General features: G+C 40.5%; 1 protein-coding gene across 1 annotated transcript in view; it reads left to right on the forward strand.

Annotated features, from left to right (window-relative positions):
* The window catches only part of HSPBAP1 (HSPB1 associated protein 1), a 35,096-nt gene extending 10,127 nt beyond the window's left edge, over positions 1-24,969 (forward strand). The window contains exons 2-8 of the mRNA XM_086750723.1: positions 751-936; positions 6,930-7,114; positions 11,262-11,398; positions 14,546-14,717; positions 20,687-20,770; positions 24,050-24,160; positions 24,370-24,969. Coding sequence (XP_086606849.1) covers positions 751-936; positions 6,930-7,114; positions 11,262-11,398; positions 14,546-14,717; positions 20,687-20,770; positions 24,050-24,160; positions 24,370-24,924 — 1,430 coding nt within the window. The 3' untranslated portion in view covers positions 24,925-24,969. The remainder of the gene's footprint in view (positions 1-750; positions 937-6,929; positions 7,115-11,261; positions 11,399-14,545; positions 14,718-20,686; positions 20,771-24,049; positions 24,161-24,369) is intronic.
* The last annotated feature ends 218 nt before the right edge of the window (positions 24,970-25,187 follow it).

A 25,187-nucleotide genomic window follows, 5' to 3' on the forward strand; every position in this document is an offset into this window, starting at 1 on the left:
TTGTAGTCCACTGCTTCAGTTCTATGGAGCTGTTATGTTGTTTTTTTTTTTTTAAATCAAGTTTTCCTTCTCAATATGTCCCTAAAGAAAAGTTGTTCTGAAAGTGCTGAGTTTATTCAAGGTTGCCAGCATTTCAGCTTGGCAGTTTCAGTGGGGCATATAAATCTCTAAACAGCAAAGGAGTAAGTGGAAATCTCAGGTTAGTTTAATTCTTGGATTGGAACAATTTCCTTTTTCTAAAATTTTGTAGATGAAATTTTAAAACACTTCACAAATACCATTTACGGCCATTTCTTGGTTTAAGTCAAATGCGTAGGAACCTGGTTTGCCATCTCCGACTATACTTTACACTTCTTGGAAAGAATCCCGTGCAGAAAGACTGTTACTCATAAAATTTATGTTCTCTAAACTCTGGACATTATTCATAAGGATTTTTTATTGTTAGACTACTTCTAAACAGTTTGGCCACAGTGCTTTATTGCCTAAGCTACAAGTGAAAATTCTAAGCATATGCTTTTTTTTTTTTACATTTTGAATACACTACTTTAAACTTTAATTTAGTGTAGGAATGCTCTTTCAGGGTTTGCAGTAGGAATTTAACTTTTAAAAAATCTACAAATAGAATAAAAAAATCAACCATAAACGAAGGAGGTGTTAGTTCTTAATGTTTCCTATGCTGAGGGAGGTGACAGGTAACATTTCATGTATCATAAATCATCTCTCTACAGCTGTTTTTTTTTCTTTACATAGGTGAAGATGTCAAACCATTTACTCCTGGGAAAGCCAAGGAAATTGTGATGTCTCTACAGCAACCTGCAGTCTTCTGTAACATGGTTGGTGACTGGCCAGCCCTGCAATGGAATGCGAAATACCTTTCAGCGGTGTTGGATGGAAAGACAATCCAGTTCAGACTAGGTCTGAAGACAGTGGATTTAGGTGAGACTGAGGGGGAGAGGCATTGCAGGTCATAACTCTCTTTTTTAGGTTCTGCAATCTGCTGCCTCTCCATTAGCACTGTTCACACTCTAATGTATTGATTTCACTGTAGGCATTGTTTTTACGACATTGAATTTGGCCAGCAGTGGAACTCTCCTTTCTTACGTGTTTATTCGTAGTAGAAAGTCTGGTGGATAACACTAGCATATAAGAATCAAGCATCTCAGTTTTCTTTCTCTGCTTTGTAGTGTGTGTGTTTAGTCCTGGTCTTATACATGATACAGATGTTTGTGTGAGCTGAGCTTCCATATCCACAAACCTGAGTGCAATAAAGAATTAGTCAATTATCAGGTCTGTCTTGTTTTGTTTTTTTTTTTAATCTGTAAAATGGTGATAATTCTCACTTCCCTCCAAGAGGTTTTATAAGACCATGGTGGTTTTCAGTATTTAAGGTCTTGTGATGAAAGATGCTGTAGGAGCATTAAGAAAATCACTTGACACTGGTTCAATAATTTCACCTCTAACCTGCCAGATTCACTCAGACAACTAGGAACACACCATGGGAAAAAGACAATTTTTGCACTTGGTTTTAAATACTACAACTCAATTTCTGTCTGTAGCCGCACCATACTAGTCATAGTCTATCCATGGACAGAGTTTCATACCAGAGAGGGAAGATACAGGAAGTGTGCTCCAAGGTGGCAATCTGGTAGCCACTTTATAATCATAGAGTCATAGAGTAGTTAGGATTGGAAGGGACCTTTAAAGGTCATCTAGTCCAACCCCCCTGCAAGAAGCAGGGACATCTCCAACCAGATCAGGTTGCTCAGAGCCCCGTCCAGCCTGGCCTTGATGTTTCCAGGGACGGGGCATCCACCACCTCTCTGGGCAACCTGTTCCAGTGTTGCATCACCCTCAGTGTAAAAAAGTCTTCCTTACATCCAGTCTGAATCTACCTTCTTCTATTTTAAAACCATTACCCCTTGTCCTATCACAATAGGCCCTGCTAAAGGGTTTCTCCCTGTCTTTCTTATAAGCCCCCTTTAGGTACTGGAAGGCCACTATAAGGTCTCCCCGGAGCCTCCTCTTCTCCAGGCTGAACAGCCCCAACTCTCTCAGCCTATGTTGAAAGGAGAGGTGCTCCAGCCCTCTGATCATCTTTGTGGCCCCCTCTGGACTCACTCTAACAGGTCCATGCCCTTCTTACGTTGGGGGCTCCAGAACTGGACACAGTACTCCAGGTAGGGTCTCAGGAGAGCAGAGTAGAGGGGGAGAATCAGCTCCCTCCCATAGTCTTTAGAGGTTATGCATTGCTTTATTCATGCCCTGTACATCCTTTGCCCTCCCAGTCACATACCAAAATACATTTTGCTATGCAGCTTCTCCCTTTTGCCTGAAGTATCTTGTCTCCATTCAGTCTTTTTTTTTTTCCCTAGGCCAGACAAACCCAGTTTAAACAATGTTTGATGTAAGTCTTGGTTTTTTAGACCCCACCTAGCTATTCTTTCTATACTCTTCTAACCTTCCGTTGGACCACCTCTTTCTTGGAATGTAGGGTCTGGACAAAGACTCCAGGATAAGGGTCTGCCAGTTCCTATAGAAGTGGTAGAATTACATCACATTATCTTACTTAACAACACTGTGTGAAATTTGCTTTCTTCACAGCATCATGACCATGTTATTTCTTGTTCAATTTTGCAAGAGAAGTGATGAAATATTAAGACGTGTTACAGGGAAAATGCTCAGCATTTGAGGATTTCAGAGCATTTTGCCAGCATGGATTCATGATTCCTATGTCATTCTTGGGAAAACAGATGTGATTTATTCATCTTCTATAGATGGTATAACTGAGGTGTAGAGTTAATACGTTGGTACACATCTTCACAGCAATATCTCTGTAGTTCAGTGAGGTATCAGCCAGTTCTTGCACTACATGTAAAAGGCATCCCATTGCCAAGAGGGAAGAAACTACAAACTTAAGACATTTGCCTTGATATCTTGTTAATACATCTCAGTTGTAATACGCAAGGCTTACCAGGTAAAATGATAGTTTTGGTCCTAGTCTCCACTAATTAGTAGACACTTTTTGAGAACCAGTTGCATATTCCAACTGGGAAAGCTTCTCATGGGATTGATGGACTGTTATGTAGTTAAGTGATGGATTGATGTTACCAAAGATAAGAGTGATCACTTAACAATAACTTGTAGTCACTAGGGATATAGAGTGAATTTAAATTGGAATTTGTATCTTGAAGTTGCATATATCTGTATTTTGTTTTTCCTAAAGGCATCAATCCCTAGGCAGCAATCGGTTTGTTTCCGTGAACCTCCATTATTTGTTAATGTGAGCTAGAAATGTCTTCAAGAAGATCGGTAGAGCCTTCAGGGGTTATATTGTAACTGAATGAGACCTGTGATGCTATAAAAATTTGCATTGTAAGGATATATTAGCCAAGCCATCTGAGTCTGGAATAATTTAATACATTTCATGTGCCACTGTCATTTGGAAGATGGTTGATATCATTCGTGTGCTTAACACTGTTTTTCAGCAAGGCCCTCTCGTTCTTACCATTGTTCATGCTAACTTTCACAGCTGAAATGGAGGCAGTGATGTGGTTAGAGAAAGCAACAGGAGAATACAACTAAAATTGTTTTGCTCTCTCTGAATATTCCTCCCACGTTTACAATAGATTCATTGCCTTAAGACTAGACGGGACCAGTGCTGCAGCTAAGTTGGAAACATACGTGAGAAAGAAACTGCTCTCCTGCTTGTGGGTATATGTTGGTGTCACTCTGAAATGACTGCTTCAGAGTTTCTGAGATTATTTAAGCCACAAGGTTCATCTGGAAGATGCTAAATGATTTGAGACCTCTTACTATGACAACTTTTCATCTTTCTTTAGTGCCACATCTACAGCCTGGGTGGAGTTTCTCAAACTGAAGATTGCTTAATATAAAAAAGTGAGAACTGCAAATGGGGCGGCTTGGTGGGAGTTGCTTGGATTTTATATTTGCTTTTCTTGCTAGCTTGGAGCTTCCAAAGGCATATGAGGCACATTTGAAACACAGCAAAAGTGGGAGCTAGCAATATTATTTCTGTTAATTATTTGTACCTAACTAAATTTGTGTGTTTGATAGTATTCTGGCTGATTACACAAGTTAAACAGCATGTGTCCATAAGAGGGCAAAAAATACGGTCAGAGGATTAAGCATTGACAGAGATAAGATACCTCCAGAAAGAGCACCAGCGTTCATTACAAGAACAATGAAGGTGCTATTAATCAGGAAATCCCTACCCATCTATTTCCAGCCACACTAAAAGATTTATTTTTCTGAGGTGGGATAAAGGGTGGGAAGCAGCTACAGAAGTTGAATTTCTGGTAGAGAAAGTGCAGCATTATAGCCTCAGATATATGCCAACTTCCGTATGCAAACATTTCTTATTTTGACCATTTTGTCTGATTGTTTAGTAAAATGAATAAACAATGAGTTCTCTGTGAGGAAGCTGGAGAGAGCAAGAGGTTGTCGTGCTGATCAGTTATGAGTCACAAGATCTCTGGAAGAAATTTCTTGTAGAGATGGTGGATAGAGCTGATGCTGTCAGATACACAGTTGAATAGAAAGAGATTGCAACTTGGACATCTGCTTTAGCTCTAAGGATGGTGAGAGGTGAAAGAATTCAAACCTCTCAGGTGTGATACAGAAGGGGACTGCAAAGGTGTCCATAGACTCAGCTGAAGAGGAGGCTGAAAATGTAGTACAAATACCCTACACTGAATAAATGTTACATCAAGCTGAGATTTAAGGTGGTTACTGGAGTTGGATTGGATGGCCAATTTTTTTGTTTGTGAGTGTGCCTGTGCTTTGTTATAGTATGAAATGGTTTTTCCTTGCTTGGATTAGTCATTTAAATAATTTGAATTCCCAATCAGGTCTGAACAGACATTTGGTTTTCTTTTAAGTTTACAGAAATGGAGGAGACATTTCTCTTGCATTCTTACTGGAGCTTTAGGGTATTTTCTAAGACTATTATCTTTTTTTTTCTACATTTTCCTTAGTATACATTGCAAACCCTGTCTTTCTGAGTAGAACAGAATTTGGCACCTGCCAGGACCAGACCTTAAGGAGGGGAGGGGAGCTGCTTCCTCCAAGAAGCACTTTCCTCTTTCCCTCCCTTCGGTTTCAATCTGTGGCATTAGGTGGGAGAGAGGGCTGCCGTGCCTTCAGATACCACGCCATCAGACAACACTGGTAGCTTATTTTAGACTTACGTGGCTTAATCTACAATTTATTAATTACAAAACACCTTCAGCTTTTAGTATTTAAGTATTTGCAAACTGGTTAATAATATTATTGCTTTCAGCTGCCCATTGCTGAAGTTTTCACCCAAGTTGCAGTCTACAAATCCATCTAAGCAATTTGGATTGCCCAAATAAGTTTTTTATTACTATGTATTTTTCCAGAAGCACCCACACCTTGGTACTGAGCAAGTTATAAATTAAACCAAGAACCTTACCCTGAGGATATTGTATCCCAGAAGACAGTCTTGCCTTTCACAGTTGGAATTTTTAAAATAAAGCTCAGAGTGAAATACACTGTGAGGTTAAAAGAGCATATTTCTCGCTTTTAAAACGCTTTCTCCTGAGTTATCTTGGAAAACAGGTGGTGTCCTCAGCGCTCTTTGTTCTCATCAAAATAATACAGACATTGACCCAACTTCAGTAGTGCTTATATCTTTTTATCTAGTTTTTCCATCAGATCATCTCTTAGTAAAATGATGTGCATTGCTTTAATGACTGGGTATCAGGAGAGCACTCTGGACTGCGACACAGACAGGGAAACAGATATAAGAGGTTCCGGTTATTGCGGGTGACTTATGTCTTGTGTGCAGTTCTTAGGTAGGGAGCCCTTCTACTGCACAGACTCAGGTTACGGATTGCTGAATAGCGGGGCTTATCTGACATTTTTAGTTAATGAATTTGATAGCGAGGGGAAGGAAAACCACTGCCTAGGCTACTGCAGTGGAAAATGGCAAAATGAGAGTGATAAAGGTTTGTAAAAGCTGTTCTCCCACCCAAAGGGAATAAGAACAAATGTATGAGACTGTATGGGAATTGCTGCGATAACAAAATGAGAGCAGTAAAGAATGAAGAGCTGCTGCTGTACAACAGTGAAAGGATCCCATTTCCGAGCGGCTCTATGCAAGTTAGACAAGGTTAAATTGCAGCTCTGTGATTGTCATTCATGCAGGCTGCAGTACTTTTTTTTCCCAGTAGTAGTTAGTAAAGTGAGTGATATTTTTTTTTAACGTTGGATAGCTCTCTCTGGAGCTGGCACGATTAGCAGCTGTGGGAAATTAAGATCTCTGATTAACCAGAAGTACAGTATGATGTGATGTGTGTAGACAATTCCAAGTGACCTGACCTTGAGCTGAAAGGCTGTATCAGTCAGCCTGACCAAAGCATGATGGGAGCTAAACATCGCTGGTAAATACTTTTATGTCTGCCGAGGAACACCGCAATGAGTCCCAAATGGAAAATAAGGACACACAGCATTTTAGATGGATCATTGGCACACATGTGGCTCTATAATTTGCTTCTTACACATTACTGTGCTGATTTGGATATTGCTTTAGGTGGGAAAGAACCATGAATCCATGGAGACAAAATGTTTAGGGGATTTGGGTGTATTATTGAGTTTCTGTGCTTAAGGGTGCCTTGCACATGAACAACAGTAACTATTGGTGTGCTTTTACCTCATAGCAAGTACAAAGTAACAGTCATTCACTTAAACCTTAATGAAAAAGCAATAGTCTCAGACTTTAATTGTGAGCTAGGTGATGAGAACTATTTTATTGACCAGAGCCAAGCAACCTAGTCCCACTTCATATCTCATGTTGTGTTTAACCGAGCTGAGGGAGAAACTATTTATTATTTTTGCTGTTCCTGTTCTCAGTGCTCTTGTAATATTTGGCTTTTCTTTTGTTGCTCTAGTTCCCCAGTTTGAAACCAGGTGTAGCTATGTTGAGGCTACACTTGAAGAGTTTTTGGCTTGGAGTTGTGGGCAGCCGCCTTGTCTCTCTGGACCATTCAGATGTTATGAGTACTCCAAATACTGGGCTTATGCTGACTACAAATACATTGCCAGGATATTTGAAGACAAGCCAGAAATTTTCCAGGTAAAGCATTAATATTATCTCATTCTAGTTTAATCATGGCAAATGAACTGGTGTAGCTTCTGAAACCCCTACTGCTATCCCCTCTCTGCTCCTTTGGCCATTTATTTTAAAATTGTGAAATAAAAGCTATTGGCTCTCAAGATAATGGAGAACTAGTACCAAGTGGCTGCCATCTAAAATTCTGGGTCTCCTTGTGTGGGTGAAAACAACACCACAAGTGACAGAAACAACTACCAGATTGGCAGCGCTCTGATTCCCATTTAGCCCAGCATCATTTTGTGACTCGGCAGGCTCGAGGAGTGCTGAGTCATGTGTGTTACCTCTGCAGCTGAACACCTTCCCTGCACCTCTGCTGAAGGTGTGTGAGTGAGGTGGGAACATGGTGTGGAGATCGCAGGCAGCGGCAGGCCTGGCATGTTGCAAACTCGAGACACCGCTGCTGCTCCAGACCCACCGTGTACCTAAATGGTACCCAAATTAACAGCTTCACTCAGGAGAGAGGATTTGATGGTGTGGATTCACTGGTAGCAACAAGTCTGTAACATGGTTTCGCTCTGTGTTTTGCCTTGTGGCTCATTTTCTTAAGTTGCACAGTTCTTTCCTTGAATATATTTAAGTTACCTGTTTGCAAGGAGGAGACATTTTGAGCCTGTGGGATTATTATACCTTGATTGTCTGCAGAGACAGTAAAATACATGAAGTAACCTGTCTGTGGAAGTACATAATCTATGGTAATTTCCAAATGCAGGTATTAGGATACCTAGCTGGGCTATTTTCTTTTACTTTCGTCATGTCTATCTGCTTTTCCAATGTATTGGTTCATCTACATTCTTGTTACTTCTCCCTGCAAATTGTAAGAGGTCAAACTTAAGGATAGCTGTACAAATGGTGTATTTTTTTTCAAAAGATATAAAGAAAGGGTAGTAAATGAAGCCTTATTCATTTCTACACTTTCAAATCTGAAGATGGAATAATAGTTCCCTCCTAACACTGTATCACCGGGATGACAGGGAATATGAACTGATAAGCCCCTTTGAATTAATTATTTCCTCAGAAAGCATTTCCTGTGCTCCTTATATATGTTTTATTATTTTATACCACTACAATCAGTATTTTTCAGTGCTCAGTCTTTTTTGAGATGGTTTCCTTTCCCGTTGTCCTGTGAGTGGGAAGGTAAGGTTTGGGCACACAGACCATCTTGCCTTTCTTTCTCCCCTGCCTTCCTCGGCACACTGAAACACGACCAGGATCACATAACTTGGGCTGCATGCCTGATACTGGGTCATGTTGTTTGAACTACGTTGAGACCTCCAGGGATGTTTCAGGTTTCCTCATATCTTTGGGTGACTACCTCTATCTGCAGTCCTGCCTTGGTCTTCTCTTTCTGCCTCAACAGACAGCATTTTCCTGTGTTCTGTGGCACAATATAGTAGCAGCTCAGAAGACTATCTGAATAGCCTGCTGCTTCGTTTGGTCAATAAAAATGCACTTGGAGGAAACAACCGTTTTCCTGCCTCCCTCTTCCCCTTACCCCCATTCAAGAACAAAATTGAGGCTCCAGGAATTGCATTTCTGTGCAGGTGTCACGCCACAACCTCAGCACCTGACCTATAACAAGCAACAGATTGTACTGCAATTTTAGAATAGACACACGTAGTGATTGTGACGTGGATTTTTTTCAAAGCGGAATCTGGGAAGGAAAAAATCGATGGTGTTATGCAAGCAAATATGGTGTATGTCATCTGCCAGTTTCACAGGCATGGGAGTGAAATGCATCCACCGGTTCCAGACTCATATGGCTTTTGAAATGCTGCTACACAATTTGTACCAGCCAAGAGAGTTCTTTGTAGGAATTCTCTTTCATTCTCCTGTGAATTTGATGATAACTCACTTTCTCTTTTTAGATTTTATTTAGATTTACGTAAGGTGACTTGAAGGGGAAAAGAAGGCCAACTGCACTGTTATTTATAGTGATTAATAGGGCCATTTAGAAGTTGTTTGAAATTTAGATTGCACTGTTTATCATTTACAGTTGTGTGGGCTAAGGTAATGATTCCATTATTCTAATCTATGAGCAGTATCCAGCATCTTGCATTTTTTGTTCAGTTGATATTTCATTACAGAATTTGAGATATAAATCAGAAGCAAGATATATGCATGAAGTTTAAATAGAAATGAGACCTTTTAAAGTGACATACGGGTACAGATTAACTTCATTATAAGCAGCAAATGAAATAAATATAATTCACAAGTAATGTGCCATCTGTTATGGTTGGAACACCTTTCAGTGCGTTTCTTCTTGCTGTGGCTTTTTATTGTAGAAAAGGAACCCACTGTGACAAGATTTCAGTAATCTTACCGGTTCCTTTTCAGTTCATTGGTTGAAAACTATTTTACCCATAATCGCTTCAACTATTTACTACTGCTGCAGCATTTTCAAAAAGTTCTTTTAAATCCAATATTGATTATGTGTGCTTTCTTTCCACTTAAATTGTAACAAAATACAAAAACTATCTAGGTGTGAGATTAAAGTGTAGAGATGGTATTATGCTTAACTTTATCACTGAAATAGTTGTATTGGATTTTAAATTTTATGGCTGCTGAAATCTATAGGAGCAACTTTTTGGTTTTTTGCTGCCTTTGACAAATGTTTATATTACACGTCTGCATTTTTTTCAAATGATACCTTTAAAATCAATAACTCTGGAATTCACAATCTTTAGCAACATCTAATTTTTGGGAAGGCTATCACTCATTTTGAGGGTTTTCTGATACAGAGTCATGGTGAAAGCCTCCTTATAATAATGTCTAGCTGTAGTTTTCCTCATCCATAGATCTTAAAAAAGGACAGTCATCCACCTGTCTGCAAGCAGCTAGCTTACATATGTAATTAGGAGGCTAGAATCCTATTTTCTCTTTATAGACAGCGGAAAGAGAGAGGCTTTTCCAAGGAGTGATTGAGAGTGCTTTGACAAGAGCAGGAGCCAAGCTTAAATGAGGTTCCTGAAGTTAGGGGATGTGAATGACCCCAAAGTGCTTTACTGAAACAGAACAAATGCCGTTATCTTCCTTTACAAGTTGGGTAAAATAAAGCTCAGAGATGAAGCGATTTGCCTGAGACCATCAGGAAGTCAGGAACTGAATCTCTATTCCCTCAGGCTCAGTCTGGGGCTGCAGCCAAAAGGCACCAGTATCTTTGGCCAGTATACTTCAAATGCTTTCCAATAAACAAATGATTAGGCCCTGCAGGTGGCAGGGTGAGCTACAGAAAGATGGGAGAGCTTTATCCGAGCTATACAGAGCCATCCTGCAAAACCCTGGAACTATCTGAAAAATACCTCACTGTCTCTCGTTCCAGCTGTCATCCCCCTGGAGTTGCTTGTGGGACAATCAATGGACTGGAAACCTCCAGGATTGTGTTCATAACAGATGCATGCCTGTTCTGCCCTTTCTCACCATGTAATCGAGTTAAAACAAGTTCACTGCCTTTGCAGTTGCAAAGGCAGGAGAAGAATGTGTCTGTTAAGTAGTAAGAAACTTAAAAAACCCAGTGTACCATGAGGGGAAAGTCATACAGGTGGGGTAGAGTTTACATTTTCAGAATACATGGAGAAGCTTGAGGCAGGAGCAAAGAGAGCTCAAACATGCCACATGGATTATCAAATGGGTTTGAAAAAGGAATAGAGATTTTTCCTTCCTTCTTTTCATTCTTTTTTTAAATGCCATGTGTCAAATTTTTTTTTTTAAAAGCAGTCCTGAGCTTAGGTGGATGGTTAGGAGTGGAGAAAGGAAAAAAAGTGTTTGAAAAGAAACCACGTGTAGCCCACAAGCGGTTGGGCAGTCCTTCTGTAGAGCAAACAAGTAACTTGAGTGATGTGGAGGACTGGGATGAGAACTGGAGACAGAGATCTGGGAGGCTGTGTGGTCAGACAGAAAAAGAGGAAAGTCAACAGAAGAAATGCTACTAGAGAGGAGAATTTTGGAGAAAGGGGTACAGGCCTTGCATGTAGGAACCCCACCAAGGAGTAACAGCTGCAGTGGATAAAGACCAATTGAGCAGTGGAGGGAGAAGACGAGACTCGGAGAACAGAGCATAGGATGTCAATCAGTTCAACAGCTTGCATAAATAACCTTTTCATTGCTGTAGGATATAAGGTGGTCTGACTTCGGTTTTCCTGGAAGAAGTGGAAAAGAGAGCACACTGTGGATTGGTTCCGAAGGAGCAAACACGCCCTGCCATTTGGACTCCTACGGCTGCAACTTAGTGTTGCAAGTACAGGGAAGGTAACAAGTGCATACACATACAGCAAATGCAGGGAAAAGTTACACTGCTATAAAGTTTGTTTGAGACTCTTGAGTATTAATTCTAGGTCCTAATTATTTTAGTTTTCTGAGCTCTCAATGATTGAAGAGCATCAGAACTTGTCTATAGGAAGTGGCAGAACTTCAGGGGCTTGGAGTTTGACTGAGTCATGGGGGTAACAAAATTTTATTTTCTTCTGTTCTAGGAAGATCTTTTCTGATCTGTGTGTTATGTGGTCCAATAATACTTTTTAATCTTCCTAGTAATAATTTCGAATTCAGGAGTTTAGAATTAGGAGATAAAGAGTTAAAAATAAAAAGCCCAGAAACAAAATAGAAATAAACTACTTTAGATTTTTACAATATTCTCTGTGCAAGAGCCTCTAATAGCCTGCTAGAATTAATTTAAAAGGGGAACATCAGGATGGGAGCAGCCAGCTGTGAGCAAAGTTGAAAGGGACACTTTCAACTGTGGCTTTATTGCTGTACCTTTCTGCCTGTTTCCATGCTGTCTTTTTGTTTCCCATTCTTTTTTTTTTCTCTTGTCCTTGTATATTGGCCTCAGGGTTTTTTTGTTATCTATTATTGCAAGAGTAACAAAACAAGTTTTAAGTTTGATAGTATAGAGTGGAATGAGTAATTTGCCAGTGGGATTTTAGTGTGATTAATTACTCTGACATTTTATAGAACAGTAAAATCATGGTGGTCTTGTGATTAAGGTGCAGGATTGGAACTCAGGGATGCTGGCTTCTATGCTGGGCAGTGCCACAGCTTGACTGGCTTTAAGGCCTGAGGAAATGAATTTGTCATCATCTTGTCTGTAAGAAGGGTAACTCTGTTTAGCTCTCAGGCAGGTTTTTTGTTCATATTTATAAACAGCTTTGAGATCCTGGGGTGAACGTGCAACAGAGAGACTCTGGAATCCCCCCTCAGCACTGCGCTTTGCTGCAGCCAGTCCTGTAGACTTCAGATCGCGTCAGTAAGCATTATGCATTGAAGTACAATCACTTAAGTGTATTTAGGAGCCAGAAATCTAACTGAAAACCATGACACTTACATGCCTAAATATCTTCTAAGGGTCTACCTAAATACTGGGTGTACTAAATAAGGACTGTAATCTAGCAAACCTGGTACCTGCCCTGCCTCTTTGATCTCTACCTTCAGGTGTAGAGCTTGAGACAGAGTTCCATCATCGCATAGCAATTTTGCCTGCCTTCCCAAGATGCTTCCTTCCCCTCTGGTAGAGCAAAATCCTTGTTCCTCTCAGGGAAAGAAGCAGCCTAAAGCCTTTGCATGGCCTGAAAAAACAAAGTTGTTTTCCTCTTCAGAGTAAAGCTTATAAATAGATTGCAAACTTCCACAAGCTTGTGAATTCTGTGCTTCTTCAGAGCAGAAAGATTCCCTTTTGAGACTCACAAACAAGACAGGCTGTGTAACAGAATATAAGCTTATGCTAAACTTAAATAGATTTGCCTTTGCAGGAGAGCCAGGGACGACTCCTTAGCCCTTTGTTGCTATCTTGAATTTCCTCCTTGCATCCCTCAGGCTTCTTAATTTTTTGCTTCACGATATTGCTTTGTCATGAGCCTGCAGGATTAACCCATGAGCCTCCTAACCTAGTTATTCTCTGACCCTTCAGAAGGTCTAGCTTAGAGGGCAAAATAAAGTTGCAATAGGGCTTGGGTTTCAGGAGAGCTATTTGTTGTGCTTGCACCCAGCAGTAGCTTTGGTAATTACCAAGAAATGACAGCAGCCTATGGCACTTCTGTCTGTGCCAATCTCTGCAGTTCTGGCTATCCTGTTATTCCCTTCTCTTCTGTTTTTGTGCCATTTGGCTGCTTTTCTCTCATTTTCAGATCTGTGAGTTAGAACTGACAACCAGAAACAGTAGGCAAAAAGCAAGAAGTGAGTACCAAGGAAAGGGACAAAAAGAAAAGATTTTCCTAGAGTCTGAAACAAAGAGGAGAGCTGCACAAATTGTCCAACTGTGCTGTAAAGTGCTGCATTTACTTTTCCATTGCATAGTGCATGGCTTACTGTTGTACTGATTGTCTGGCACCTCTTAAATATAATAAATTTTCCCTTTGTGTATTCCTTTCTGGTTATTTCCATCACCTAAAGTACTGCCATATAAAACTCCTATTTCTAAATAACATATGTACCTGCTAAGATATTTCATTTATAGTACCCATAAAACTGGCACCACCAGTTCTGGCATATTCTTTTTTCTGTCTTCGATCTGGTCTATGTAAGTGAAATAGAGACATTGGCTTCTGAGGACGAGGTCCGTGTCTCAGCTCTGCTTGGCCCTGCACTGCCATGTGTTGACCCGCTTCTTCGGGCACATAGAGAGCAACCCGGAACATGAGTGCCCTCATGAGCAGAATGACCCTGTCCTGCTCCGTCTGGGCATTTAGTCTCACCAGTGAGTTCTTAAACCCCGTGGCCCACACAAGCCCCAATATCATCATGTGGTACTGATAACACAAAAAAATACGGGTGTTTCGGGATGCTTATGACTAGGGCTGTCTCTAGTTTTTATTTATGCTGTTGCTCTGTCTGTGGCAGAGGAGCATCAATGACTTTTACTAAGAATTACGGTTTTGTGACTAACAGCCAAATAAGTACTGTAGGTGATAATAGGAAACAAAAGATCATGCCTGTACCCCTGTACTGTTAGCATTCTAAACACACAATACCCTCCTTTTAAAACAAACATGGTACAGCAGCTGCTCACTCAGTAAATGAAAGTATGTTGTCTCTAACAAAACTGTTTCCCCTGGTTTATACAGCAATTTTTAATGCTCTGAGTAAATACTGCATGTTGCTCTGTAAAAGGGAGGAAGGAGGAACCAGATGGGAGAGCTTTTTTTAAAAAAAAAATATTTTATCTGCCTTTTAAAAATAATTGGTGAGAAGCTGTAAATCTTTTCAGTTAAAAAAATTAAGAAGTGGAATATTTTAAAAACACTTAGGAGACAGCCTGTAAGCACTGCCTGTGTTCTCACTGCGTAGGAGATTCGCACAGCAAGGCAGATTTATATTTTATTGAAAACCTTGCTACTGCCTTTAGTTCTTTGCTGTAACTGACATGCACTGAATACATTTTTATCCTCTCTCTATTTTCAGGAAGAGATGGCACCTCTTCCCACCTGGTGACACCAGTTTCCTTTATCCCACCAGGATCCCTTATGAAGAATCCAGCATATTCAGCAAAGTCAGTGTTGCCAACCCTGATCTGAAACGCTTTCCTGAGTTTAGGAACACAACAGCCCATGTGGTTACACTAAATCCAGGACAGGTATTGTTCGCATATGAGCTTTACATTAGTTTAAAGATTCTAGTGAGTTATTTAACTGGCTAATTAAGAGCGAGGAAATCTTAACAAACTGACTGTGGTACTTCCCTCCCTTTACACTCTGCACTCAGGCTCCATCTATTTCTCTCAGCACAGGAACTTTCTTTGCTCACAGTTATTTTACTGGCCTTTTTTGTATAAAAACCACAAACACTTGGAGAGTTATTTCAATCGGCTACTTAATTCCATGTGAGTTCTTGCAATCACCTCCAATTTGTCTGCTTTAAAACTTTCTTGAACAGTACTCCAACCTGTCTGCTCTGAAACCAGTATGTTCCATAAAATGTATTTGATTAATGAGCGTGTAGAGCCAGTAAAAAAACTCATATTTTGATATTGAATAACCTTCACCAGGGAACCTTGGCCTAGCTTGTTGCTTTAATAGCAAAGTATTATAATGATGATACTTGTATTTAAAGCACACACCATCCAGAGGTTTCATGGTGCTTTACAAGAATGTGAGGATATTATTAACCCTGTCTTACTGGGAGGGTTCAGTTCTGAGTGCTTGCCTTACCGTCTCACAGCAGCAGTATGAGAGTAAGGCTCAGGATGCTCAATTCCTAGTCTCCCGCCGTAAATGGTGTCCCTCTTTATTTCATCACCACGGTCTGTATCTGGAGTCTGAATTACCGTTTTTCATTTGCCCAGCAGTGCACATCCTTGTAAAGCGCTCCTGTGCATCTCAAACTGTCAGGCCTTTCCAAAGGAATTTTGTAATGTTCATTGCTCCAACCGCTTCAGACAGGGCAGTTGCCGCTTCTAGAGCCTTTTCACCATTCTCCTACCAGATGTTTTCACCTCTTTTGACCTGCCAGCTCAGCGACTTGTGCAAGTATTCCCTTGTCCCTAGCTGGCAAACTCACCTGCCTTCGACAATTAAAAGAATGAATTTTTACTAATCCAGGTAATTTTGAGGAGGACTGCTCCTGTGAACTGGTGAGATGGCAGACTGGAGCAGAACAGTAGTTTCCAACAAGAGGATGATATCTGTCAACTGGGAAGAAGATGCTCTTCTGCTGGTAGTTGCAAATGGGGAATCTGTGATCAACCTGTGTTGTTTGCACTACACTGGCTCCTAGCCGTACTCCTAAAGCAAATTATTAGTTTATCATTCTGCACTTTGTAAGGTGTAGCGCTCAATAATTTAAAGGACAAAGAACAAAATTTTACTATTGATAAAAGTGCTACATTTGTTCAGCATTGCATTATGCATGATCCCCAACACTATTTCAATTTATAATCTCTTTTGGAATGATCAAGTGTGGTAGAAAACCTTTAATATGATCTTAATTTTAATTAGGCTTAAAGCAATTACAAATTAATCTTGCTATGAATAAAGATCTTGAGACAGCTCAGTAATACCAGTTGTCTACATTGCCATGAAGGGGATACTGCCTGGGTTTCTGGAGAGAAAGCAATGTAGAGGCAACGATGGAGCAGTGAGGCATTGCCTTCATCCATTTTATCAGCAACTTTTGGGCAGTGCTTTCCAGTATCTCATCCAGAAGTTTATGGGGCAGGTGGCTGGGGACTGCTGTTATTTGTTGGAGAGGAAAGGAATGACCTAGAACTCCTCCTTTGTTAACATGGGAAAGGATCCCTAAATAATAACAGTCTTGGTAAGTGCTTAGCTGGGTTTCTAAAACAGAAGTAACACAATCAGTGCAGAATTGGCAGCCAGCTTTTTTTTTGTGATAATACCTAGCATCTCCACTCTTCCCAGAGGGTACACAGAACATTTTGGATTAAATATTGTAACAATAAAGGGTTGAAAAATAAAGACAAAGGTGTTCTTGGGTATTCAGGAGAGCAACTGCATGTAGGGTGAGTGCAGCTTTGAATATCAAAAACTTAATGTGTCTAATGCCACCTTCTGGTCGTTGTTTGCTACAAGTCATTTTTTTCTAAACCCACTTAAGGCTTTAAAGCAGAATTCGTTCCTATAACATTGTACCAATGCTTGATGTGAACTTTGATTACATCCTTTGTGCCCTTTCATTGTATTGTTCAGAGGTGAATCTCCATTATTAATTCTGGTAGTTGGCTGGGACTTTATGTTTTGTAAGGTTTTATCCTGTACTTGACCAGTGGCTGTGGGCTGAATTTCCACAGAGGTCTTAATCTTAGTACAACTTCTGATTATATATTAGTGATCTGTTCTCGATACAAAATATGATAAAATTTAGATATCTAACTTATTTAAATAGGCAGCTGAGTAGTTTCAGGGTTTGCAGCTGTACATGACTATATTCGTAAAGTTACAAGCTCAAGTTGTATCAGACAAATGTAGGTGCTCCTTATAAATGTTTGAACCTGGTCACCTATGTGATGGTTGCAAGGCTGAGTGGTAAGTATGGAGCAGGACATTGACTGCTGGTGGATTTGTGCTCACAGAACTAATGAGTTTTCACCCAAAGCATTACTATTTTGTTTTATTTGTTCATAAATTCTGCAACATTTCTAGTAACACCTTGATTTTTTTTCACAAATGTACAAATGCTGCTTAAAAGAGCACAAAGCGGGGCAAAACACATCTGTTCTAGTATCTTCCACCCCATGCTCCAGGACAAGTGTTGAAAGAGTTAGGTTAAGATCTGCTACCCTCAACTTTAACCCCATCCAGGACAGAGAATTTGGTGATGGAAACACTGCTCAGCCTATTACACACATGGAGAACTCCATGAGTGCACAAAAAGTCAAGCAAACCAAAGGTGAAAGCTGCCAGTTCCTGACTCTACTTTTCCATCTCTTCCCTGATATTCCCACAGTCCCTCGCTGGGGTCTCTACAGACACTGCATGGTGACAGCCCCATTCCCTTCCCGTTCACAGCGTAGGCTACGTCTGTGTTTCTGCTGCCGGTGGCCCTGGGCACTAGGTTTCGTGGGTGGGAAGACAGCGGCTCAGGAGGTAGGCAGGGTGAGAAGCACCTTCCTAGCACCAGGGCAGCCAGGCACTGGCTGGGACAGGGCATGGGCTGAGGTGCCAGAGCTCCCATAGAGTCCTCACATGGTGCTCCCACAGAGCTGGCTATGCATTTATTTATTTTACTTTTCATTGTCAGGGTTGCAAGTAGCTCTGGGATTTGCTTGGGTACCCCCACAACCCCCCATCTTTTTCTTCCCATCACACTGGCATTCTTTGATGCTTCCTTGTCTTGTGCATTTACCCAAATATCTTTTCCGAACGAGCAGGAATTTCTTAGTATAATATTTCACTTCAGGGTATGCTCTTTTTTTGAAGCAATTCCACCTTTGCCCTACCTTTGTACTGTATCAAGTTAATCATGTCCATGGAGAATTTAAACCTGTTCTGTTCTCTGTGCTGTACAAGTCTTCAGCATTGCTCCACTTGCTCTCCCAACTGTTCTCTTGGTTTCTTTCCTCCTGTTACAGACAAGAATTTAATTTTATCTTCTCTGGGATTTCTGTCCTACTTTGACTTCATCTGCTATATTTGTCTGTCACTAGCCTAAATATTAAAATTATCTGATTGGTTGCTGTTTAGATCAGCATCTTCCCAGCCCACAAAGCTAGATACATTGTGGAGAATGCAGGCTAACGCAGAATTATGTCTTAGCTTGGAATAGTTCTGTCCTGCTTTTGCAGTTTATATTTTCCCTGTAAAATGTTTGCTGCATTTGTGTGTGTGTGTTACTTCACCATGGTCTACTTTCACATTTCCTACTGAAATATAATTTCAAGTGTAGCTAAATCTGTGTCCCATATTTATAAACATATGGAAGTCTGCTTTATTTTATTGTGGAATTGATAGTTGGGGGTGGTGGTGGGCTTTTGTTTTGATTTTGTTGTGGATTTTTTTTTGCTCCTAGTTTGCAAACCTAGAATACTAGTTTGTAAAGGTAGAAGAACTCTACTCGTCTCTTTGATGGATTTTTTTTTTTTTGGTCTTCTGTTAGTTCTGCTGCCCACTTGCCAGCTGTATTTTTTTGTTTTAATTTCTTTTTTTCCCCCATTTCTGTGTATTCCTTAAAGTTTTAGTTGTTTTGCTTTTTGATAATTTCAGTGTTCTTGCTGCCATAAATCCTTATTTTAATAAGCACAAGCTTGCTCAAAAATAAAGAGGGAGAGCAAGTATCTTTGTGGTACCTGTTTTGCCTCTGAGCCACAGCTCTGTATCTCCTTTATAAATTGCGTCAGCAAACGGCGCCAGCTGCAGAAATGCGCAGCTTTGCAGTTTTACCCTTAACCTGCTGGCAAATAAGATCTGACTAGTATCTCCAAAGGCCAGGTTCCTCTTCTTTGGTTTGAAAAGACGGGACTATTTGAGGGGAATGTATTTTCCTCGTAGCTATACCTCCTCTTTCCAAAGCAATTCTGTCTCTACTTTGGACATGAATCATGTTGAGCCAGCACGTTCCATTCCTAACTTCCATCTTGTTCTTCCAGGCAGCCCCTCTTACTGAAACGTTTATACATTTCCCTTAATTTGCCTCTTGCTCTTGTTCCCTTGCTACATACTCCTTCTGCACCATACTCCAATTTCCTAGCACCTTCATCCACATGTTGGAAGCTCACTCTTCTTGCAAGTCTCAAGTAACAACCCCGTTTGTTGTTTGCAGCCAATGCAACTGTGCTTTTCATGTAAAGTGTAGGTTTCTATAATAACAGCACCATTCCAAAACCTGGGTTCTGGGTAGAAAACATGTTTTGGCTTCAGTCTGCGTAAAGTTTTATACACTTGTGGATGTCAGGAATAACTAATTGGTGATATCTTTTAAATAATGGCCCTCCACAGACTGACTTCCTTCTCTGATTTGTATGCTGTCTTGGATTAAAGTACAATTTCCAAATGATTTTGACCTCTAGAGAGCCAATGCTTTTTTTGTTTGACTTAAATTGAAACCTGTGGAGAACATTTTGCCCTGTGGCCCAAAAATTACTCTGCTGTGACCATCCTGTAAGTAAGTGTTTGCAAGACTAGGGCCTCAGTCGTTGTTTCCTACTCAGACCTTTTTCTGATTAGCCGTGTTTTGATGTAATGAAACACAGGGTTATCTAGGTAGCAGAAAATTCTTTTAAGTAATTTGTGTCTACCAAGAAAAAGAATTGTCTGCAGTTCAGATACAGATCATTGCTTCACTTTCTCCATTCTGAAGTGTATATTTTTATCTGTCTCTGACCATTTTTATTCCCTGTCAAAAACCATCTTTTATGCTTTACTTGATAGCTCTATGTTAATCTAATGTTCAGTAATCTGTAAAGCTTGTACTATATCATCAAAACAACATTAATGTCTTTGTACCATAAAAGTCACGGGTTAGAATCAATTTTATGTCACAGCTATCATCCTGATATAGTTGCAAAGCTCTCATCTAAACTAGATTGTCATGATTTCTGGGACACCTTTTTAAAGCCTGTTCTCTAAAAGTGACAAGTTTAATACTGGGGAGTATTTAGCAGAATTAAAGCTACATATTGTTAATCACCTAGATGAGTATTAGGGTACCTGCTTTTTGGGAAAGCCAGCTGGCAGTCCTTCTAAAGAAACTAGGAAGCCTGCTCAGTTGGAGAGTCTACAAAAGAATTCTTGCTTGGCTGAGACTTTCTCTAAAGCTCTGCTTTACTGCTACACCAGCTGCACCCCCTTTGTACAGCCACACTTTGCTTACCTAGAACAGCCATACGGTTACAATCCTGCTTCACACAAGGAGTTTGGATGAGAGATAATTCTGGATCATGTCTACTTATACGCTAATATTGATACAATGGGAGGAGAGAGCGGGCATTTAAGTCTTGAGAAAAGGATCATTAGAAGAAAGAAGGAAAGATCACCACCCACTCCTATTCCTTGCCTCATTCTGTCTCTGCATCCCACATCACCTTAATTAAAACACCTTATCTATCTTGAAGCCTGTGCTAGTACCCTAATGCGATGTCTCTGATTCCAGGTCCTGCTTGTTCCAAGGCACTGGTGGCACTACGTGGAATCCATTGACCCCATTACTGTCAGCATAAACTCTTGGATTGAACTGGTATTTTCCTTTTTTTGTCATGGTGATGTAGCACTTCCATGTTTGTGTATATTATAAAGAGTAAGAAAGCTAACAGAAACAATCCTGTCCCAGATTTGATGACCTCATGAGACACTTTTGAGCAGTTTCATTGGTGCTTAAATTTACATAGCATCTTTTATCCTCAGGATCCCAGAAAATTCTGCAGACTTACATGTTCTACTAGCATCATTTGTCAGCCACCACTAAAATGCAGCTATGCTTTCCCAGTAGCACAACATTCAATTCAAGGTTTTTGCTAAAGAAAGTGGGGCAAGAAAAGAGAAGCATCTCTAGGAAGAAAACAGTGACAAGAATATGACCTGAGCAGAGAAGTGATGGCACTCAGAACTCAAACTGCCCTTCCTACTTAGCTGCATTGAGCAAGAATTTTTGTAAGGATTGAGGCTGACATATTTCGTCCCTTGCCTGCCAGGTTCAGCGCTATTGGGTGTGCTGTGTTCAGAGGCAAGAGCACTTATGGGTACAGTTTTTTCTCAGATCTGGAACCCTCCCACGTTCTAGATCTGAAGCCCCAGTTCAGCAGAAGTCACATTTAGGTTTACCTCAATCAGGCAAACAATTAAACACAAGCTAAACTTTTCATGTCTAATTTCTTATGGACTAGCTGGCTTTGTGCTGAATAGGGGATGACAACAGCAGCTTCACCTCAAGCACATGCTTACATGCCAAGCTAAATTAGAATTTAAATCATATTAATGTGATAGGAAGGGGGTGGCAGAGGATTTTCAAATTTTCATTTCTCTGTGATAGTTTTGATTTGCCTGGAGTTGGATTTTCTCAAGTACTTAATTAATTTTCTTTTCCCTGGGCTTTGATTTTTCTTGCTCATCTTAACCAGTACGTATGTGATGGTTCCAGGGATATCATCTCAATGCTCCAGAAGGTTTTCTGATTCAAATTACTTTATCATTAATCCTAGCTTAATATAAAAAAAAGCCTTTGAAATGGCCTGTGAAAGCTGCCTCACTAAAATACTTATTGCTTTTTTTTTTTTTTGTTGAAGCCTTTATTAGACTGGAAATCTGCAGGGGAGTGAACACATGCGTTCAACTGCTGTTCAAAGACTACATGATACGTTTCTTATACCAACATCAAACCAAGCATTTGCAGAGTGGAGGAACTCACTTGAGTGTTTCCCTCATGGAGAAATTTTCTAGATGAGACTATGTATTTAGAAAGGACAGCAGGCCGACAGCCCGTACTGAGGTCTTGTATAGCCCTAAGCACAGACAGGCTGCATCCAGTGCCAGAGAAAGATGTCGTAGAACAACCATTTAAGCCTGCCTTAAATTTGAGCAGCCTTTGAGGTAATTCAGAGGAACTGACTGTGTGCCCCATGCTTGGAGAGACCCTGGTGTTAACACACACTTGTACCCTAAGCTGTGGAGGAGCAGGTCAGGACTGGATCAGCTGTGCCAGGCCGGTAATTCCCAGGCGGCTGGGCACTGCGTTAGCTATGGCATTTCTGGCTGTTCTTGCGTGCTGCAAGAAAAAGCATAGTGGAGCTAAACTCCATGACCTTTCTGGTCAAAAAGGTCTTGCAGAAGTCTTCAAGATCCTGTTTGGTGACAGCAAGAGCAGGTAGTTGTGTGCGCCATCATGAGCAGAGGAATGTTTGCTGGATCTTGCTAATGAGTGACACAGACACTCCCCCTCCCCAAATATCAAAAGCTGCTGTAAACAAGTGTAGCTATTGCAACCCAGGTGAAAGTTCCTTACAGAAGTTATCCCTTGCAGCTGGCAATGGCAGCACTCTTAGGTGTTAGGCAACCCATCTATAAAAATAGATCCTGACATGGATGCTAAAAGACAATACTGAGAATATTTCCATGACCAAATCAAGCAATTCTTGCTTGCAGCTGTTACCCACTGCTTTCATATTGACAGATGTGAATCATGCCAACATTTATAGTCCTAGTGAAACCATTAATTATATTGGCAAGATTTTAGAGTAGAAGTTTAATTTGTTTTCAGCTGGATGTGAGCTACTCAAAGTATTCCTTGCTGCCTAGCATACTCTCTTGCAATCAGTACAATCCTGTTATTCAGCAAACCAGGATGAATACCAAGAGTGCAACACCTTAAATAACTTCCACATGTAGACAACAAACTCTGTGTTTTGGGGGCTTGTTGTACAAAGCCATTAACAAGCCAAGCATCCAAAGCCACAAAATGCTAAGAGCACTTCCCCCTGCTTCCATCCCAAGTTCTGCTCAGGGTTCCAGGATGAATTACTGCTTTCAGCACTCATACTAGCAAGATGTGTGGTTTGCTTGACATGTTCCCCAAAGTCACCATTAGGTAGTTCAGGGCTGTAGGTTAACAATGTTACATCTTTCTTCCAAAACTTGTATGTCCAGGCATCTCTATGAAAGTAAATTTATGTATCCACTCCTAGGCGCTTGTCATTGAAATAACTATATCACCCATCTTGTCTGGAGTCTTACTGTCTCCTTCCACATACCCTTCCCTTCCACATACAAGAAGTTCAGTTAAGTAGGAAAGAAAGCTTAAAAAGACCCTATGACGTTTTGTTCTGTTATCCTATACTAGCTAGTACCCAGTTGCATGAGGGGATGGTGCAGAAAGCGAAGGCCCGAAACAAAGAACCAGTTACTAACTTAGTAATTAGTTTTGCAGGAGAGCTTTCAGAGGAAACGTGTTTTTCCTTCTGCTGATTTTTAAAACTGCAGCAGTATGTCAGCTATTGTTACATGATAAAATATTTCCTGAATTTCCTTAAGACTCACTTTTGTGCTTCTGTAGCCCTCAGATAGTTGTTGCATTACTGTAACATCCTGTGTGTTATAAGTGCTTAAATTAGACATAATATGTAGATATATAAAATTTTCTGTGTGCTTTCATGGTTTTTCTAGTCCTAAAGAGCTATATAAATGTATACATTAATTAAATGCTAACATTGCATTGTAATTTCAAGTACTGGATTCAATTAACAGAACACTAGTAAGGAAAAAGATTATATACAGGCACTAGAATCTATTTTTTGCAAATCCTTATACAGATGAGTAGCCACACCACTGCCTGTGCTGTCACTCGTGTAGGGGCTGTACACACGTGTAAGAGCATCAAAAGTCCAAAGCCTTTCACTGACTTCACATACATGAGTATGGCTTTCAAACTCAGGCCATCCGTTTAGTTCTTCCCAAGAACTTCCACGTTTCTGCAGAGACCCAAGTGCTAATCTATTTCCAAATGCTTTCTGTTCCCCGGAGGCAGGATGCAGATCATGAAGCCCGTGTAGAAGAAGCAATAACTCGAATGCTGGTATGTGCCATAAAATCAGCAGAAAATCCCAGTGATGGAGATCTCTGGCTAAATCCCACAGAGGTAAGTCCTCTCTTGCTCCCATTATAGCAGTGATAACAGAGCATTACTGACATTTTGCTTAGCTCCCCCTGAGTGTTTCTGCTGCCCGAGAAGAAGAATTTTAAATTCCTTCCCTTCGCATAGCAGAAGTAATTCATGGAAGATAATCATGCAAAACCGAATTGAAATATATCTCCTTTTAACTGAATGTATCTTGGGTGTTTTCTTAGGTTGAGGCAACATCTCATGAAATCAATCTTCAGTACCTGAATAAAGCAGTGTCTGCATATTTGGAGTGTCAAAAAGCGAGTGTGTCAGAGCAGGTGTCTCCCAGCAGCACTGGTGCAGAGCAAAGGACAAGCGCCTCATGCAAGAGGAAGAAAAGGGAAGTTGGCTGTGAACCAGAGGGTTGCAGATTACTAACCCATAAATTTGGCTTTCCAACATCTAAAGCAGAAAGATTGCAGAAAATACCTTTTGGGCCTCATCTTATTCAAGTTTTACCACAGTCTCAAGAAACAAGTTCGATGGGTGCGCTTGCAGTTGAAAGTGACAGTAGAGATCTCCATGAAAATGAAGGAGGACATTTTGGAAAATCACACTGCACCAGGAAGCAGTTGGTAATGAGTAGTGACTGTGAAATGCCTCCACATCAAATGGATTCGGACGGCAGTCCAAATGCCTCACAAACAGCGCTTTCTACCAATGATTTCCTAGACTGTTTGGTTAATCCACATGTCATCAGTTTAGTGGCTCGGCTGCTGTTGGACAGAACAAGAGTTTAGTGCCGGAGTGCTTTATCATTTCTGAAATAAGGATCTCAAATGGCAGCCTTGTTCTGGGTGTTTAAGCTCAGTAATAATTGAATGTTTCATTTCAAATAATTTTTAGGTACAGACACAGTTAATGGTTAAGTGGCAGGCTGAATTTGAGCTGAAAGAAGAATAACTGGTTAATGATGGCTGGGAAGAGAAAGGTGTGTTTAGTCAGAGAGCTCCTCGGTGTTATGAGCAAAACAGCATACATAGTTATAATCCCACCTTGGTGT

The sequence above is a fragment of the Chlamydotis macqueenii genome, chromosome 6 (assembly GCF_036417535.1).
Source record: "Chlamydotis macqueenii isolate bChlMac1 chromosome 6, bChlMac1.mat, whole genome shotgun sequence".
Lineage (NCBI taxonomy): Eukaryota > Metazoa > Chordata > Aves > Otidiformes > Otididae > Chlamydotis > Chlamydotis macqueenii.